Here is an 18,375-nt window from a genome sequence, read left to right on the forward strand (position 1 = left end):
GGCCCCACTGGCATGCTGGGAATTGTAGTGAGTGAGCCTGACTCCTCTTTCCTTCTATTAGACATTCCCACTTGGAAGACGGTGATGCGCTGCTACAGCAGGCTCTCCAGTTTCGCAGTCGGAGCTAAAAGTGACCGAAGATTGCGCCCTTCTGCCTTGCGGTGCGCACCGCAACGGTGCCACGGAGTTTCGCTCCGCCCTCTGTCCCCACCCGTTCCCTTGACAGCTCGAGCTCCGAGGGGCCGCGAGGCCCTGAGCGCGCAGGCGCAGCAGCCGGCGCGGCGCAGGGCAGGACTCGAGGGCGGGACGAAGCGCTAGGGGCTCCCGGCCGCCGGGGCGCGCACGTAGGCACGCAGAGGCCGTCACGTGGGGTGCCGAGGATCGCAGTGCGCGTGGCCGCGGCGGCTGGTGTGGGGTTGAGTCAGTTGTGAGTCCCAGAGCTGCTGACCCAGGGAGCGGCCCAGTGGCCCGGCCACAGAGCGGCAGGCGTCGGGGGTTCGGGAGCCGTGAGCTGGCCCCATCATAGAGCTCGGTCGAGCCGGCGCCGCCGTCGTCCCCCGCCCCCAGCCAGCAAACCGTCGCCGCGGGCGCGCCCCCGCTCTGCGCTGTCTCTCCTATGGCGTCCGCCTCCGGGGCCATGGCGAAGCACGAGCAGATCCTGGTCCTCGACCCGCCCACAGACCTCAAATTCAAAGGTAGGCAGGGAGAGGGCAGCTGTCCGGGTGGGGCGGGCGGACGGCGTGATTCAGGGTGGGTGGGGGGTCGAGGGAAGGTCGGCGGCGGGCCGCGAGTGCGCGTCCCCTCCCCCACGCCCCGGCACTTTCCATTCTCCGGCGGCGCCCCGCTCCGGCCCTCGGCCTGCCTGCCCCGCGCCCGGCCCTCTCCCTCCCTCCCTCGCCCGCTCGCGGCTCCATGCGCGCGCCGGCTGGGGTGAGGCGGCGGGGCCCGGCCCTGGCGCCGCCGCCGCCGCCGCGGCCGCCATCTTGCTGTCCCGCGGGGGCGCCTCCCGGGTGCTGCCCGTGCTGCTGCCCGCGCCTGGCACTCGTCCTTGGTCCCCGAGGGCCGTCGGGCGTTGTCTGGGAGGGTGTGGGTGGGCGGTGACCTTAGTGCGCTCGGGTTTGCGGCGGGAAGGGGAGTCTGGGGGTGGCGCAAGTGCGTCGGTCGCCGGAGTCGGCTGTCAGCGGCGGTGGGAGGCAAGGCGACGCGGCTGTGCGGCGGCCCTGGACTCGGGTCCGAAAGAGAACCACCCCTCGGCCTTGAGCAGGGGCTGGGTGGAGCCGGCCCTCGGCCCTTGCAGAGGGGGTTGTTGTCTACCTTTTTACCTTGTTTAGAATTTGGCTGTCAGGTCCGAGGAGCGCTAGGGAGGCGGAGAAGCCCATGAAGTTCTCTGGTTACGACTTACCCGGTTGTGTTGGCCCAGACCCAAGCGCGTGCGGGCAGAAAAGCTATGCGTCAGCCCGGGAATTGATAGTAGTAGGTTAATAGTAGACGTCTTCCTGGTCCTCCAGTATGACATTTCAGCTCACCTTTCGCGTAGGGCGGACCTGGTGTTTGCTCTTGTTTAGTCTTTGGCTTAGCTCTTTTGCTGCGGAGCCTTCAGTGTTGGGGACTTTTTGCCTTTACGTTTTACGTTTGCGGGTTAAGAGAAGGCTGACGAGGTGTCACTCAGCTCTGGAGCGCCCTTGGTATACTTATACTTCATAGCAATGCTTGTGATTAATTATTAGTCCGATTTGGTGATCCCTCAGGAATACTAAAGGGCTCTTTGGCCCATTTGGTTGTCATTATGTAGGGTACTTTAGGGAAGAGAGTTAAACTGGCTTTTTAGGAATACCGAAAACGTGTGGAGATCCAAAATGGAAAGCAGATTCCTTCCTGTCTTCATTTAAAGTGTAAAGTGAATCGCCTTTTGGAAGCTTCATTATCTTGTATTTCAATTTCAGCAGTTATGATGAGAGCAGTTTTTGTAAAATGTGTAACCATTCAGTGCTTAAGAGAAATTAAATCCTTTATTGTTGTATAAGATCGAGTCCAAAGGAAAAACAATTGCTTTCTATAGGCAACGTTTTAAATAGTTTTAGGTATTTTAAAATATTGTTTTCTGGTATTGTGAGAGTAATATTGTATAGCTCCTTTGTTTTGCAAGCTTTTTAGTACATTTGCAAATTTCTTTGAATGGAGTGAGCCGCTTGTTCAGTAAGGATTTGGTTTTAAGACAACTCAAATATTTTGAGGGGCACTAAGGGTATTTTATTGTAACAAGTTTATGTGTGTGGCATTTCACATAGTTTTAGCTGAAAGAAAAAAAAACACCTTTGGGGAATCATGAAATTGCCTTAGATAGCCATTATCTTTGGCCGGAGGAATTTAACGTAACCCCTATAATGGGGTGTGTTCTCTTGAGAAGTTAAAAGAACTTTTGCTTTTACTTTTTGACAGGCTGAGTTTACAGAGGAAATTTCCTCTACTGGATAACCATATGTGTATTGCCGTTAGGGACTTAGAAGCCTTTAAAACCAGTTTTAGGCCAGGATATGTCTGCAGAATTTGAAGCTTTCTCCCTAGAAAAGTTGTAATGTTGCCATAGTAAGAGACTAATAATAGTGGAGAAGCAAGCTAAAAAAACAGCTCAGAACCCTACACAATAACATTCCTATGTTTCACTTATTTTAGGTATTGAGTTATTAGTCATGATCATAGAACAGGTTTTTCTTGTGTTATACATGGAAGTAATTCACAAGGACCATTTTTAAAAGTTTGGACATCAATAACCACTTTTTAAAATTGACTTAAAAAGGTATTTCATTGAAAAATTTATAGAGACATATTCAGTTCACTTAGTGAACACTTACTGAAAGCTTTGCGCCATCCCTATATTTAATTAAGATTATTCAGCTGAGTAATTCAGCAGTAATCAGTTTATATTTGGGGATTCAGTGCTAAACAAGGTGGGGGAAAAGATTTAAAGTTTGTAGTTTAATGGGGAAAGCACCCAGTAAAACAGTGAAACATGTTAGGTTTTTATCTTTGCCCTTGAGGAACTCAGAGACTAGTGAGGGAGACCTAAAAGGCATGTCGGTGCTATAATGGAGGCAGAACTGGTACGAAGAAAGAACCCCCCCCCCCAAGTTTCTTGGAAGAGGCTTATTTTCATTTGGGGAGTGGGGGAAAAGGGTTGGGCAAGGGAGTGGTTGTTTACTCAACCATTGATGTAAGAGAACATGTGGCTTATACTTAATGGTTTGCTGTGTGCTTCTGTTCTAGGGTGGGATAATGGGGAGGATTGGGAAACAGGAGGGGTAGGATGAATTAGGAGAGGTGACCTTTGGTGTCATTTGATTCCTTCCTTAACGTTATTTTTCTAGTCAAAGGTAAATAATTTGCTTTGATGGAAACCTCTCTGTATTCCAGTGCACAGTTAAACACTTAAGTGAGGAGACTCATTTAGAATCCACAATCTCCTTATGCTTAGTTTGATGATAATGATATAAAGTCATTTCGTTCTGACTTGCCCTAAATCACTTGTAATTTTTAGTTTAAGTCTGTTAAAGGATAGTTTTCAAAATTCTCTTATCTTTCAGTAGGCTTATTTAAATTCTTTTGAACTCAACATTTGACTAAGATGGTTTCTCCAAGAGTGACTCATTTAATCATTCTGAGAATAGGTAGTGAATTTTTCTGTCATATGCATAACAATGATCTTGATAGAATTATCAACACTTTGCGTATTATGGAGAAACAGATATCAGTCTAATACATTTTTTTTTTAAAGATTTTATTTATTTATTTGACAGAGAGAGACACAGCGAGAGAGGGAACACAAGCAGGGGGAGTGGGAGAGGGAGAAGGGGGCTTCCCGCCGAGCAGGGAGCCCGATGTGGGGCTCGATCCCAGGACCCTGGGATCACGACCTGAGCCGAAGGCAGCTGCTTAACCAACTGAGCCACCCAGGCGCCCCCAGTCTAATACATTTTTATAAATACCTGTTTTACTAAAAATTTTTGTTTTATATAATTGTCAACATATGAAGATTCTTTTATAATGGTGTAATGAATTCTAAAGTAGTTCTTCTGTTGCTTTGATAAAGAAAAAGAGGTAGATATTTTCAAATTCTGTTTAAGCCATGGCAGTAATTTGACCTAGAATTCAGATTTGAAATTTGATATTATATCTGAGAGATGATTTTTTTTGTCCTATTTTTTATTTTTTCCAATTGTATTATACAATTTATTTGTATTATACAATTTATTTTTCCTTCCTGTTAGTAGTTTTGGAGAATAGTTGGAAGAAAGAAATTTAGAAAATGCTTAAATAAACTGTGAACATATTCTTTCTCCTAATAAATAGAGAGAGGAGAGTAGATTAAAACCATTGTGTTGAAGGTGGCCCATAACAGAATCAAGCCAATAAAGAAAATTAAGCTCTCTGAAACAAGAAACTGTGATGTGTCCGCCAGAGCATCTTTGAATAGCGGCATGTTACTAAGAAGTACAAGTGAGGATGTGGAGTTCTACTCTTGGCACGTTTTTAGGTCTTTCAGATCAGCTCCTGTTTCACAGTGGCTTCATCAGATTCCTGGGGTTATTCCCCCCCCCTTTCCTGGGCCACAGACATCTTACTCATTCCTTAAAAGCTTTCGAGTAGCTCTTGATTGCCCCTGGATAAAAGTCCGATTTTATTTATGTAGTTTTTTTTAGTATGGCATTTAAGCCCTTCCAAGATGTGCTGTCTCTTTTAACACCTCTTTATCTGCACACATCCATACTTTCCCCCTGAGAAAGAAAAACCCTTCTCATATCCAAGCTTGTTCTGTTTTTGTTGGTTAAGGTAAAATCCCTGACTCATACTTAGACCAGACCATGTTGCCTCAGATATTTTCCCTTTCATGTTTTCAACCATTGGCTTCTCCCTTTAAACATATAAATACACATAAGTTTTTCATTTTAAAAACAAATAAGGAAACAGAATACTCTTTGACTTCCAACTTCTTCTGGTATATGTCTGTCTCCGTTCCTCATTTCCTTTGCAGTTAGACCTGGAAAAATTGTCCCTGTTCACTGTCCAGTTTCTTACCTCTTGTCCACTGTAGTACTACTTCTGTCCTCACTGCTTATTGATTGCTGATTGAATTGGTCATTTCCAATTCTTATCTCTTTGGCACTTGACATTATTAACAATTTCTCTTTTTAAAAATTCAATTCTTTTGATTTCTGTGTTATTGTCTTCTAATTCTCTTCTTTGCTCTCTTTATTGTCTCATTTGTGGGCTGCTTTTTGTTAATTGCTAATGTTTCTGAGATTCTGATTTGGTTTTATCTCAATTTTCCTTGTTCAGTCTCATTGTTTTGATGACTTCTCTTTCTCTTTCTTGCTCTCTCTTTGTAGATGTTGGTTCACACCCAGATTTGTATTTTAATTGAGACCTTACAGTAGTCAGTTTTAGAATTGCTTATTGACTGGATTTGAATTTTAACTTAGACTTTTTGGGGGAGGAGGACAGAGGGAGAGAGAGAATCTTAAGCAGGCTAGGAGCCCTACACAATGCTTGATTTCACAACCCTGAGGTGATGACCTGAGCCAAAATCAGGAGTCGGACGCTTAACTGTCAGAGCCACCCAGGCACTCCTTAACTCAGAGTTAGGAATGGTGGTGCTGTCAGACACAGCATATCCCAAATGGGTTTTTTACAACCCCAGCCTGCTTGTCTTTCCATATTTTTAATTTTCTGATGGCATCGTGATTACTTATACCAGAAATACTCTGTATATCTACTAATTGAAATCTGCATTTCTACATCCCAAAGATAACTCTTGAATCTCTTTTAAAACAACTGTACTTTTAAATTTATTCGTTTTAATTCATTTAATTATACAATAAAGATTGAGTTTTGCTATATGTAACAAGTGTTGAATAAGTGTTAGAACTACGGTTTTGAATAAAACAATCTTTTTTATTCACGAGGCAATTCTAATGGGAGAGATAGACACCGATCAGGTAATCAGAAGGAACTGTAGCTATGAAAAGGTGTGTAGTGCTATGAAAATGTAAAATAGGAGACTTTGATCTGGACAGGGAAGACACAATTGGATTAAGATTTTCTAAGAATGAGAAGTTTCCTGGGTGAAGAAAAGAAAATGCAGTAGGAGCTGCATGTATTGGCAAAGATCCTGTGGCAGAAGGGAACATGAAACATTTAATGTTACTAAACGTGTTAAAGTAACATCTCATGAGTGTGGAGCTGGTTTGTAGGTTGAGTTAGGAGTTTTGTTTTTATCCTAACCCATTGAGGGCTTTAAAGTGGGGGGGAATGGAGTGATAATCACATATGTATTAAAAAAAACATAATTCTGGTAACAACATGAGGTAATATAAGAGGGGAGATAGAGATGAATTAGGCAGTTGTTTTAGTCCAGGGAAGAAGTGACAACTTGGTCTGAGGTATTGGAGATGTATGTAGAGGGTCAAGCCAGTGAGACTTAGTGGTCTTTTAGATATGCTTATGCAGAGTAGAGGTATGTTGGATGTCTCTAAGATTTCTGGCTTACATAACTGGAGGAATGGTGGTGCTGTGCGCTGAGCTAAAAAAAGAAACACTGGGTATTTGAATGAGGACCACATGTGTTTTACTTGGGGTGTGTGGGAGAGTGGTAAGAGGAGGATCCTGATCTCATTAGGTATGTTAGATGTGTTTAGGTCCTTTCAAGATAATTAATGAAAAGGTAACTAGTAGGTTTTGGTTTTATGGATGTGTTACTGAGGGAGAGGTCTGGACTTTGGGTAATTACTTTATTTCGGGTGATTATCTCTTTTTTTCCCTACTAGTCTATAGACAGGCCTGCGTTTCACTAGTGCCCCCCCTTTTTTTTAGATTTTATTTATTTATTTAACAGACAGCTAGAGAAAGAGCACAAGTAGGCAGAGAGGCAGGCAGAGGAAGAGGGAGAAGCAGGCTCTCCGCTGAGCAGGGAGCCTGATGGTGGGACTCGATCCCAGAACCCTGGGATCATGACCTGAGCTGAAGGCAGCCGCTTAACCGACTGAGCCACCCAGGCACCCCTGTACCCCCCTCTCTTAAGCCTGTCTTCCAAACTGCTAGAACTACCCTTTGTAAAATACAAACCTGATATTATTGCTTGTTTGGTTAAAGAACCTGGCACGTTTTCCCATTATGTAGATGAAAAAGTCCAAAATCCAATGCGTACCTCTTCATTTCTCTTCATAGCTCTGGTTACATGAAACCATTTTCCCACTTTAAGCTGTTGCAAGCCTTTGCACAGGCTCTGTCCAGAATAATGTTCTCCCTCATATCTGTCAGGCAGTCTCCAGTTCAAGAATCCCTTCATTTGTGAATCTTTGACTTTTGCCGTCCACGTTGGTCACCACCTTCCTTCTTCAGGCCACTATTGAAGCTTGTGCTTATCTGTAATATCATATCACCACTTAACCACATTACATAGTATTTATGCTTATATATTTTTTCTTCTCCCAAACGGTAAGGTTAACTACTTGAGGATATACTTGTTTATTTTATTTTTAAGTCCATGGTAACAAGATCTGGCATGGATGATTGCCCAATAAACATTGATTGCGTTGATAGGACTCCGATGATTTCTCCTATAATTCCATGGTTTTCATCTTGGATCTCTTTTCAGTGGGGTTTTTCATCTGCCTTTGCAGGTAGTTGTGTTTTCAAATTTTTTTAGTTCCAGAAAAGGAATAGTAAGGTATTTTGTTAAAAGCTGACTAACCATAGATAAATTTTTTTTATCTTTGTGCTTCACCTTTTTTCCTTCGTGAAGTGTGAAGCAGGACTAGGTGATTTCCTGGATGTTGTTCTGGCCCTAAAGGTTTTGAATATGTGTGACAGCTGAGAACAAAAAGAAAACAGGATATTTCTGTAAGTGGACAAATACATATAAAGAGTTAGGAAAACTGGGTTTGTTCTCGGAGTTTGGTATTTTGTGATTGTTAGTATTGGTAATTTTTTTGTTGATTTCTTGTATTAGTTACTTTTTAGTTTCCTTTATGTAAGACCTTCCTTCATGCAGAGATGTTCTGTGAGGAGAGTCTGTTAGTAAGCACCCTCTTATTTTCTCAGAGGCACTTTCTGCTCCCTTTTTCTTGTGCTTTTGGATATTAGTCTTGACGGACTGCCTGTCAGAGGAGAAGGTGGTTAATGTTAATATAGAATGAATCTTACTTTTTTCTTCAACCTTAAAAAGTTGTTTTAAAAGAAGATTAAATGTAAGAGTGCTATTATTTGCAAAAGCTTGTTTTTAACTGAAATGTGACTCAAATTACTAGATAAAAGGTTTAAAGCTTCTTAGAAAACTTTCAGATATTCATAAAAATATTTTATTGAACTTTTATACTTAAATTTAATAACTTCATATACTTAAATTTAATAATTATAGCATTTTATCATGTTTGTTTATATTTTGTATGTTTGCTGCTGTTTTAAAATAGATTTTGGATATCAAACATTTCAAACCTAAATCCTTGAGCTTGCTTTTCTAATAAACAAAGGGACATTTTCTTTACATAATTATAATGTCATTATCTTAAAACCAAAAATTAATACCATCTGATATTTAATCTATTGAAATTTCCATAATTATACTTCTGTTTTTAGTTGTTCAGTCTTCTGTGTATTGCATTTGGTTGTCATGTATCCAAGTCTTAATTTTAAACACTGCCTCTCCCACCTCTTTTTTTTTTTTTTCCTTCTTATACTATTTGTTGAGAAGATCAGATTGTTGTTCAGTAGAATGTCTAATGTTCTAGATATTTTGAAATGTGTTTCCGGTAAATTTGGATTTAGATTTGAAGGCTTGATTAGATTTAGGTTTCAGTATTTATTGGTAAAAATACTTCATGGATGGAATTCTGTCACATCAGGTATAGATAGTGTCTGGTTATCCCAGTTTTAGTGATGCTGATTTGTGGTAACAGCCTTCATCGAAAAGTTGCGTAGATATGAGCCTGTTTCTGGTAATATGTGCAAGAAAAAAGGTTGGAAAGAAAATGTTAACAGTGAATTAGCTCTGCTTTAGGATTCGGGTGTCTTTTGTTTTTATATTTTTACTTTTCTGTGTTTTCCAAGACTCCACATTGAACATGTGTTGCTTTTTATAAGAGAGGAAAACTTACTTTGTCATTAGTCTTGATACCTTTGGAAGATTAGATCCCAAAGTCTTCATTTGTTCTTCCTGTATTCCTTTTATTTTTAATTGGTAATTTAAGTCTTTTGCAGTCTGAGGTCTTATTTTTTTTAATAGTTGGTCAAGTTATAGGACAGTAAATAGAAAACAGGTCTAATGTTTGCAACCTTCCAGTAAAAAACCAACCTTTCACAAATCAAGTTATATAAAGACAAATAGAAGACCATGTGCATCTGAAAGTAAATCTAATTTATAGCCATCCCATAATAAATTACAAATCATAACTATATAAATGTGTTGTTTCTTTGAGCTCTTACTATGGGCATCAGTTGATGTTCTCTTGTGAGAAGTGTGAGAAGTGAGACTGCTAACATTTTATTTCTCTGAAATGGCTCCTGCAGATAAATTTTTAGGATCCCTCTTCCCCCAGTGTTGATTGGTTCAGTGGTGAGCACCTAACCCAAGGCCAGCCAGTATATATATGCTGATGACTGACCAGCCAGAATTTTGATGCCACCCCTTTAAAAAGCACACTTATAGGTAGATGATAGGTTAGATCTTTAAAGTAGGCTGATTTTTGCCGTGTGTAAGCAGAAGCAACTAGTTGAGAGAGAAGAGGGGGAGAAAAGCTGACTAGAGATCTTGTAGTCCCAAGAATTAGTTTCTCTTGAATGAAACCTCTTTTTTTAAAAAAAGATTTATTTTATTTATTTATTTATTTTTAAGATTTTATTCATTTGACAGAGAATGAGAGAGAGAGAGAGAGAAGCGCGTGTGCACAAGTAGGCAGAGCGGCAGGCAGAGGGAGAGGGAGAAGCAGACTCCCTGCTGAGCAGGGAGCCAAATGCAGGGCTCGATTCCAGGCACCTGGGATCATGACTTGGGCCGAAGGTAGCTGCTTCACTGACTGAGACACCCACGCGCTCCTTATTTTAGAGAGCAAGCGAGAGAGCATGTGCGTGAGTTGGGGGAGGGTCAGAGGGAGAGAATCTCAAGCAGACTCCCTGCTGAGCGGGGCATCAACGCTGCCAGGCTTGATCCCTCCATCCATGAGATATGACCTAAGCAGAAACCAAGAGTTGGACAGCTCAGCCTAAACAACCAGGTGCCCTGCAGCCTCTCGTTTTAAGGCCAGCTACACCTCATTTCCTGTGTCACTGAGATTCCTTATATCTTTATAATAAATTCTTAAGTATGGTTTTGTTCTTCATAATAAATTCGTTGCTTAAACAAGATTAGACTTCATAATTTGTGAAAATATGTTCAACTTTTATTGTCACACATTTCACTTTATGAAAGTAATCTAGATCAATGTCTTAAATTTTTATGGAAAAAAATCCACATAGGTATTTTTGATGACTTACTCGTCATTAATATACCATAGTTCGCTTAGTTGTTTTTTGCTGGCATTTGGAATGTTTTCTATAACTAGAGTAATCATGAACATTTTGTACTATTTTCAAAATATAGATTTAAATGAATGAGTTTAGTTAATGTGTATTTTAGCTTTTTAAGGATTCAGTTACTATTTTAAATAGAGATGTTAATTAAAAAATTGTTAACATGCGAGGACTTTAAAATACTTAGCTTGCAGTATAATTTGATAGGTTTCTTACGGGCCTACATTTTGACAGCTTTTATTTTGTAGCTGTGTACTTCCATATATATCCATCCACACACATATATCCATTTATACGTATTTACTTTAGTACTTGGATAATCTGATGTGAATTGGAGTGACTGCCATATCTTTAGAGGTATAGGGTATCTTTGTTCCTGTTTAGTTGTTTTCTCTCTAAAACCAAATTTACTTTTATAACATTGGGGAAGATGAATCACTTGATCTTATTTTCTGAGTACTGTTCCACTGCCAAAAACTTCACTGACAAAATCCTCAGAAGATGTGTTTTTCTGAAATTCTTTAGTCCCCTCCCAGCATTTTGCAAATAAAAGGCTTTATGAACAAATTAAGCTAATAGGTATACATGTTTAAAAGTCTTTCTGATCATAAAATTCTTGACACTTAAGCATGGAATGCTTAATGTAGTGAATTGAAAAAAGATGGAAAAGTGTAAAGCAAATAAAATTACTCAATGTTACCATCTAGAAATAGCGACTGCTAACATTTGATGTATTTTTATGTCTTCTGTGTATAATTCTATACTTATTTCCTGTATTTTTGTTAATATTGTGATCATTTTCTCATGTTATGAATATCTTCTGATCTAACAAGTTTTAGATCTGTAAATGGTGCTAAAAACTTTTATTTCCATTTCTCCCTAAATATCCATTTTCCGTTTATTTCCTACCGTCCTACTTTTCTAGATTTTAAAAAGTTATCTAAACTCGTAAGATATGGAGCACCTCTATTTTAATAAAGATGTTAAGTATCAGGCATCCTTCATGTTTAGCTTTGAATGGAAATGTTCTTTTTCAAATAATTTTTTAAGTGTGTGTACATCTTATCTTTAGTAGAAGGTTACACAGTGGAAGGATGTAATTTATATAAAGTTACAAATCAGAATGTTCTCTTTCTCTGAAAAGACAATTTATTGTTTATTCTCCCCCTCATGTTTTCAACATTGTTACTGGGATTGTTTAGGTCAGAGTGAACAGCCTGTGCATCAAAAGGTCTAAAAAAGCACTTCTAAAATGTTTACAATGACTTTATACAAAATGTTAATAAAGCTGTGAAAATTTAGGATTGAATTATCTGCCATCTTGTCATAGAGTAGAAGATATTCTTTAATGAAAGCCATAAGCAAGTGAAGTTGATCATAATGTTACATAATTTTAGAGCCCAAATCCTTGGAGGTCATTCTGTCTATTGCTGCTAAAATGCATGGGGTTAGACTGCCCTGAGGAAGTCAAGTGATTTGCTCAGGGTCACTCACCTAGCTAATGGTTTTAGATTTGAAGCCTCTAATTCAGCAAACTATAGCTTTTACAAAAGTCGTAGTACACCATCAGTAACAGACTCTAGCCCCCGCCCCAGGCTTCCAAAGGAATGAAGAAAATAGATGTTTTGATTTTTGACTTAGGTGATTTTCCAGGTGAAGGTAATGGATGAGTATTTAACTATATGATCAAAACACCACTACATTATTTGAAAGCGGCACAGAAGAAATAAGACAGGGTGCCTGCCTATCGGTAACTTGTAACTATGACTTTAAGCCCCATTCTAGATGGGAAAAACTGTGTTTGGTTTTTTTTTTTTTTGAATGACTACACACTACTGTATTAAGTGGATTATGGTCATTTTTCATCTACATTCTGATCATGTATTCATGGTACATTATTAATCTCAGGATCCATATTTTCATAATTAATGTTAGTGAAACTCTATAACAAGATATGTTTAGTATTTTTAAAACCTTGAATAGAATTGACTTTATTTTTCAGAAAGTAGTACTCTGTTTATTTTTACAGATATATTTACACAATATAATAGTTAGTCACTACCTGCTTTGCCAGGGATTTTTATAGCTGCTGGGGATACAGTAGAAAACAGAACAAAGACCCAGTCTTCATGGACCTTACATTCAAGTCTGAGATTTCAGTGTATTTGGAAAAAATAAAAATAAAAAACACAAATAAATTAAGGTGACTTCATTTTTAAAAATTCTGATGAAAATGTTTTAGGGCTTTCTTGGATGTAAAACATATTTTCTACTGTTTATGATATTTCAGGAAATATTCAGTTGACCTGTGAAATACCAAGGATCAAGGGAAATACAATATCCATTTAAAAATCTTTTTCGTATATTAATGATTTGACTGCAGTTTCATGGCTTACGGCTGTAGAAATCTACCTGGAATGCTTATGAATTAGGAAACAACTGTAGCTAGGTAGTTTGCATAAAATACATACAGAATTTATGAGAGTTCAAGCCTGGAGTCACACTGATTTGACTTCCCCACTTTCCACTGCATTCCAGTCTTCCTCTTTAGGATTTTTACTCTTCTGTTTCAGTAAAGGTAGGATGAATGAGTAAAAATGTAATGGTTCACCTAAATGACTTAAGACCCTAGAGTTACAGCATTTGAAACAAAGCATGCATATTTCTGATATTTTTTATTTCGTTACATGTTAATTAAAAAGAATCCACGTGACTCTTCAACCATACTTCCAGTGCTGTTTAGCCAGCAAATAGTATTAAGCAGCTACTATGACTTACAGTCTGTGTTAATTACCCCAGTTCATTCGGGAATGAATTGGCTGCTGCTTCTTAGGGAGCTTATAGTTTAGTTGGATGAGATAAGACATGTACATAGTTAAGTGAGAAGTGCTATGAGAGAGGTATAGATTATGTGCTTTGTGAATTGTGTGGCCGGCCATGTTTCTCCTCCAGTGCTTTGGTTCATTGCACTATCAGCTGTTAATTATTCAGAGGTCACTAACTGAGTCTTTCTCATAGGCAAGAACTCAGAAAGACGTTAAGAACTGAAGGGTCTGAAAATGGAGCGTACTACAATTTTATGAATATTGGTAGAAGATATGAGATTCCTGGGTTTAGAGACAAAAGAATTTTATTATTCATGACAGTGCGTGTAACGTGAGCTTCATTTTTGTGTTGACTTCCTTTGCCCCCTCAAAGGGCAACACACAGGGTTTCAGTTCGGGCAGATGCTACTCACATAGTGGGTTTGCATCATAGCTGAGAAGTCCTTGAGTGTAGGGAATCTGAGTCTTTGCTAATGCGCTGCACGGAAACTTACCTGACCTTTTTTTCCTAGAGGAAGACCTTATCTTTATTATACAGGACAATAAAAAGCCTGCTGTCTCCTCAGGATGGAGGCATTGTTTTCCAAGACTGTTCACTCTTTAAATACATCCTTGACAACGTAATCTGGATGAAAGCCCCAGTGCCTTCACATTGAAAACATGCAGAAATGCTAGAGACCTGTAGAGAACTATCTCCCAACTGGTCTCGGAGTAGCTAACCTAAATGGATGTCTCAGAGTTCATGAATTAATATTTATGTGCATTGCCTGTTTATTCTTTTTTTTTTTTAAAGATTTTATTTATTTATTCATGAGAGACAGAGCGAGAGAGAGAGAGAGAGAAGCAGAGGGAGAAGCAGGCTCCCAAGGAGCAGGGAGCCCGATGCGGGATTGGATCCCAGGACCCTGGGATTGTGACCTGAGCCTAAGGCAGACGCTTAACCATCTGAGCCACCCAGGCACCCTGCCTGTTTATTCTTAAGCTGCATCTCAGAGGCCTTTTTTACTTCCTAAATGCTCTGTGCTATATACTACTGCTTATCCTGAATTAAAATTTGATTCTCTTTAGAGTAAGCAAATAACTCAAATTGATATGCATGCTGAGGTGTTTAGGAGTGGGTGTACTGATGTCTTCAACTTACTTTGCATCAAAAATAAGATGGATGGACAGAGAGATGGATAAATGGGTTGATAGTCTCAAAGTAAATACAACAAAATGTTAATTGTCAAATCTAGGTGATGGATAGATGATTGTTTACAATGATTTCAATTTCTTCGTATGAAAATTTGCAATAAAATGTTGGGGGAAAAGCCAAGCCAATTGCTCTCTTCTATTCTCTCCCCCAACTCAGTTTTCTTTGCAACTAAACTCACCTTGGCATTTCAAGAAAGCTTCATTGGCAATTCTTATCAAAATGTAAATGGATGACAACATTTAAAAAATTTGTTTAGAGTGTCTACTTTTGGCCATTTTAAGCATAATGGGCTTCTGTTTAAAATTGGGGATTTGGAGAATAAGGGTCCCACTTGTAAAAGGAAATCATTGTTCTGCATGCTAGCATTTTAGGTATACAGCCTGAGTATAAAGGGCATTTCATGCAGGAAAAATATTTTTAGGTAAAGGAGGCAGACCAGTTCCACTTGGCACATCCTTCTTGGTGAGCTGCCCTAAACTTTTACTACCTTTTTGAAATTTTAGGTTGCAGGTCTTTTCAAATTCATGTCCAGACTTTTTTTTTTTTTTAATGAGGCCATATTTGTGACTGTTACATTTCTGATTTTTAGAATTTGGGGCAGGGCATAGCATTTTGGCTTACTGGCAATAGCAGTGGTAGTTGGAATTAGGACACAATACTTAATGACAGGAAATGTTATGGCTGCTTAAAAGTGAGACTAAAGGAGGAAACAACCCATGTAATTATAAAAGGTAGGGTTATTTTAATTATAGTTTTTTTTTTTCAGTTAGTACAAGTAAGTGTAACCTGTATCATATGGAATTTTGTTTTATATGGAATACTATTATATATAAACAGTGAAATTTCATGTCTAACCTAGGAAGTATGTATGAAATGGTAGCTGTGATTGGTGACTAGTATACTGTTAGGTAATATTAAAATGGACTATTTCAGTGATTGATTCTAAATGTTAAACTAAGCATTCACATTAGACAACTGACAAGATTTTCCTCAACTAGAGGGGTTAAGTTTTAGAAGTCCTCAAAAAGTACGTTTTTTATATGAATTGCTTCAGATGTTTGCTTTCTCCTCAAAACTGCTTTTCACTTTTTTTCAGGGTTTTAAGGATACATCAAGAATCAGCTTTTCTAAAAAAATTGTTTTGCATAAATGAAAAATATGTACGGTTTATAGAATTACCAAAAAGTTAAATACCCATGTAATCACTACCTAGGACAAGAACTAGAACTTGGCTAATCATTCTAAAAACCTTCTTTGTACCCTCCCAGTTACTGTGTTTCCCGGCAAAGTTGATCCCTATACTGTATGGTAATCTTTCACTTGTTTTTCTTAATGGTTTAACAACCAGGGCTTTGCAAAGGATAAGTTCTCAGTCACGCAGGAGATTACAGATATAATGCAGTGGTTTTTAACTCTATTGGACAGGATACCCCATTTTTAAATTTTGTATTCTTTAATGCCCACTTTATCATATCAAAATAAAATTCATATATAACATTGCCTCCAGCATACAAATTTAAAATTTTAATATAATGTCCTAATTATAAAGGAGAAGAAAAGAAATTTATAATGAAATAAGCATTTCAGTGTAAATATCTGGGCATGACTGTGACAAAAGGGAATGACGTAGCCAGATATTTGTAACCTTCCTAATAACAAGTAAGTTTGGATTTAGGAGAACACAACAGTTACCCGAATAGGGCTGACTGGTTTTCTTTAACATTTTGAAATGAGAGCAAAATAAGAAAATTTATGCATATGGGTAGAATTGTGTGTGTCACCTACAAATGTCTGCTGATACAAGTGTGTTGGGTGATTCAAGTATCATGAGTGGCATTGCTGTTGGTGGAATAATTGTAATGGTAGACTTAACCTTTTCAAGTTTTGGAGGAAAGAAAACAGATTTTTCCTTTTTACACAATATTTCTGGAAAAGAGATTTTCACCAGTATGAATTTCTGGGAGGGGTATCTAAAAATTCCATAGGATGAGGGCATGATACTTCTTTGTATGGGACTGCCCAGGCATTACAGAATGTCTAACATCTTGTTCACCCCCCCCCAACGCCAGTAGCATCACTCACGCAATCCTATTGTCAGAAATACCTGTGAGAGGGCGCCTGGGTGGCTCAGTTGGTTAAGCGACTGCCTTCAGCTCAGGTCATGATCCTGGAGTCCCGGGATCGAGTCCCGCATCAGGCTCCCTGCTCAACGGGGAGTCTGCTTCTCCCTCTGACCCTCTTCCCTCTCATGCTCTCTCTCTCTCATTCTCTCTCTCAAATAAATAAATAAAATCTTTAAAAAAAAAAAAAGATTAAAAAAAAAAGAAATACCTGTGAGAGGTTACACCCTCGGATTTAGGATTTGGTTGTGGTGCTTTTCAATAAATTATGTAACTTTTCCTCTATTTTTGAGGGTCTGTAAAGGTAGATTTTACCGGGTCGTTTTAACCTGGAGGATTCAGGGATCTATGATCTTTTTGTTGTTAGAATTTATTATTACTTATTCTTATTAAGCGCCAGCTTAATACTGCAGAAAATTTCAAATCACCTTTTGACAACCCATTCTTCCCTTTCCCACCCAAATTCTTGATAAAGAGCTCTTGAAGTGAAGACACATTCTTTTCTAAAGAACCATGTACATCTTGCTGTAAAATGCTGCCCACGGCTGTGGAAACAGTGTTTGCCCAGGTTCTTTTTATTGTCCAGGTCCTGAAAGACTCTTGTTTATGAATTGTCTCTTCACAACGCATGCACCCCCCCCCCCACCTGGCCTAACCTCTCTATCTCACCCTTACCCCCCCAAAAAAAGTCCATATAAATTTTTTGTTAATATTTGACTATGTGTGTTATTTTGGGGTATGGTATATAGCTTTCATCAGATTCTCCAGGGGTTCTCTGACCACAAGAGTGGATCAGATGTTTCTTTCCCTGATTTCTTACAACAATTAAATCTGGTTATTCTTTTTTTTTTTTTAATCTGGTTTTTCTTCTGCTAGCGTTCATCATTATGTGCTGAGTTTCCGTTTTAACCTGGAAAATGGGCTCAGACTCTGAGCTGTCCGCTGGGGGAGCAACCCTTACTGAGGTGCTCAGGTAGAGGGACACAGTGGAGCAGAAAATTTCAAATTCAAATGTTAGTTGGGCTTATTTATTTGTTAGGTGGGTAATTTCACATTTTACTGATAAGGTTAATATATTCAGTTAACAACTTTGTTTTAAATTGGTGGGCTTTCTTCTTTAGACCTATTATCTTCATCTTTAGTTTGCATTTTTGTGTCACAACCACAATCTATTAAAGATTTATAAGCTCTCTGAGGCAATATAAATTTTAAGTATTGTTTTAGAATTCATATGTTGATGGAATTTGACACATGGTCGTTTTCTAGATCACTTAAAAGTCTTATTTTACCTTATTTTGGAAAATTGGTATTTTCCTCTAAAATTGAGGTGATTTAAAAAATTGAATTTAAAAAATCTTACATAAATATGTTATAAAAAGTAGGATTGTTCAAAATTAAAGTTTTGTGAAAGGTTTCTTTTGTCATGTTACTAAGAAATTGTTTTTATCCATGCTTGCTGCTAATGTTAGAGTCCTAGTTGAAATACTCCTATAAAAACTTACACATTCTCAGATATCTGTAGTAATTTATGAATTTTGAGAATGTTAAGAAATGGAATCTTTTAAGACTCCCAGTTTCATCAGTAGTTTAAGATATGTCTCTAGCCAATGATATTGTGGGTTCAAGTGGAAAATGGACAGATTGCAATATTCCCCCTTACCTCTCCTATGCTGGT

General features: G+C 38.8%; 1 protein-coding gene across 2 annotated transcripts in view; it reads left to right on the forward strand.

Annotated features, from left to right (window-relative positions):
• The first annotated feature begins 360 nt into the window (after positions 1 to 360).
• Positions 361 to 18,375, forward strand: part of VAPA (VAMP associated protein A) — a 38,837-nt gene continuing 20,822 nt past the window's right edge. The window contains exon 1 of one of the 2 annotated variants that reach the window (XM_025886454.2): positions 361 to 695. In XM_025886454.2, the coding sequence (XP_025742239.1) occupies positions 617 to 695 (79 nt within the window). In that variant the 5' untranslated portion in view covers positions 361 to 616. The remainder of the gene's footprint in view (positions 696 to 18,375) is intronic. The other variant, XM_025886455.2, reaches the window with a different exon arrangement.

This window comes from Callorhinus ursinus, unplaced genomic scaffold (genome assembly GCF_003265705.2).
Source record: "Callorhinus ursinus isolate GAN/ISIS: 27379988/994484 unplaced genomic scaffold, GSC_fseal_2.0 scaffold11, whole genome shotgun sequence".
Classification (NCBI taxonomy): Eukaryota; Metazoa; Chordata; class Mammalia; order Carnivora; family Otariidae; genus Callorhinus; species Callorhinus ursinus.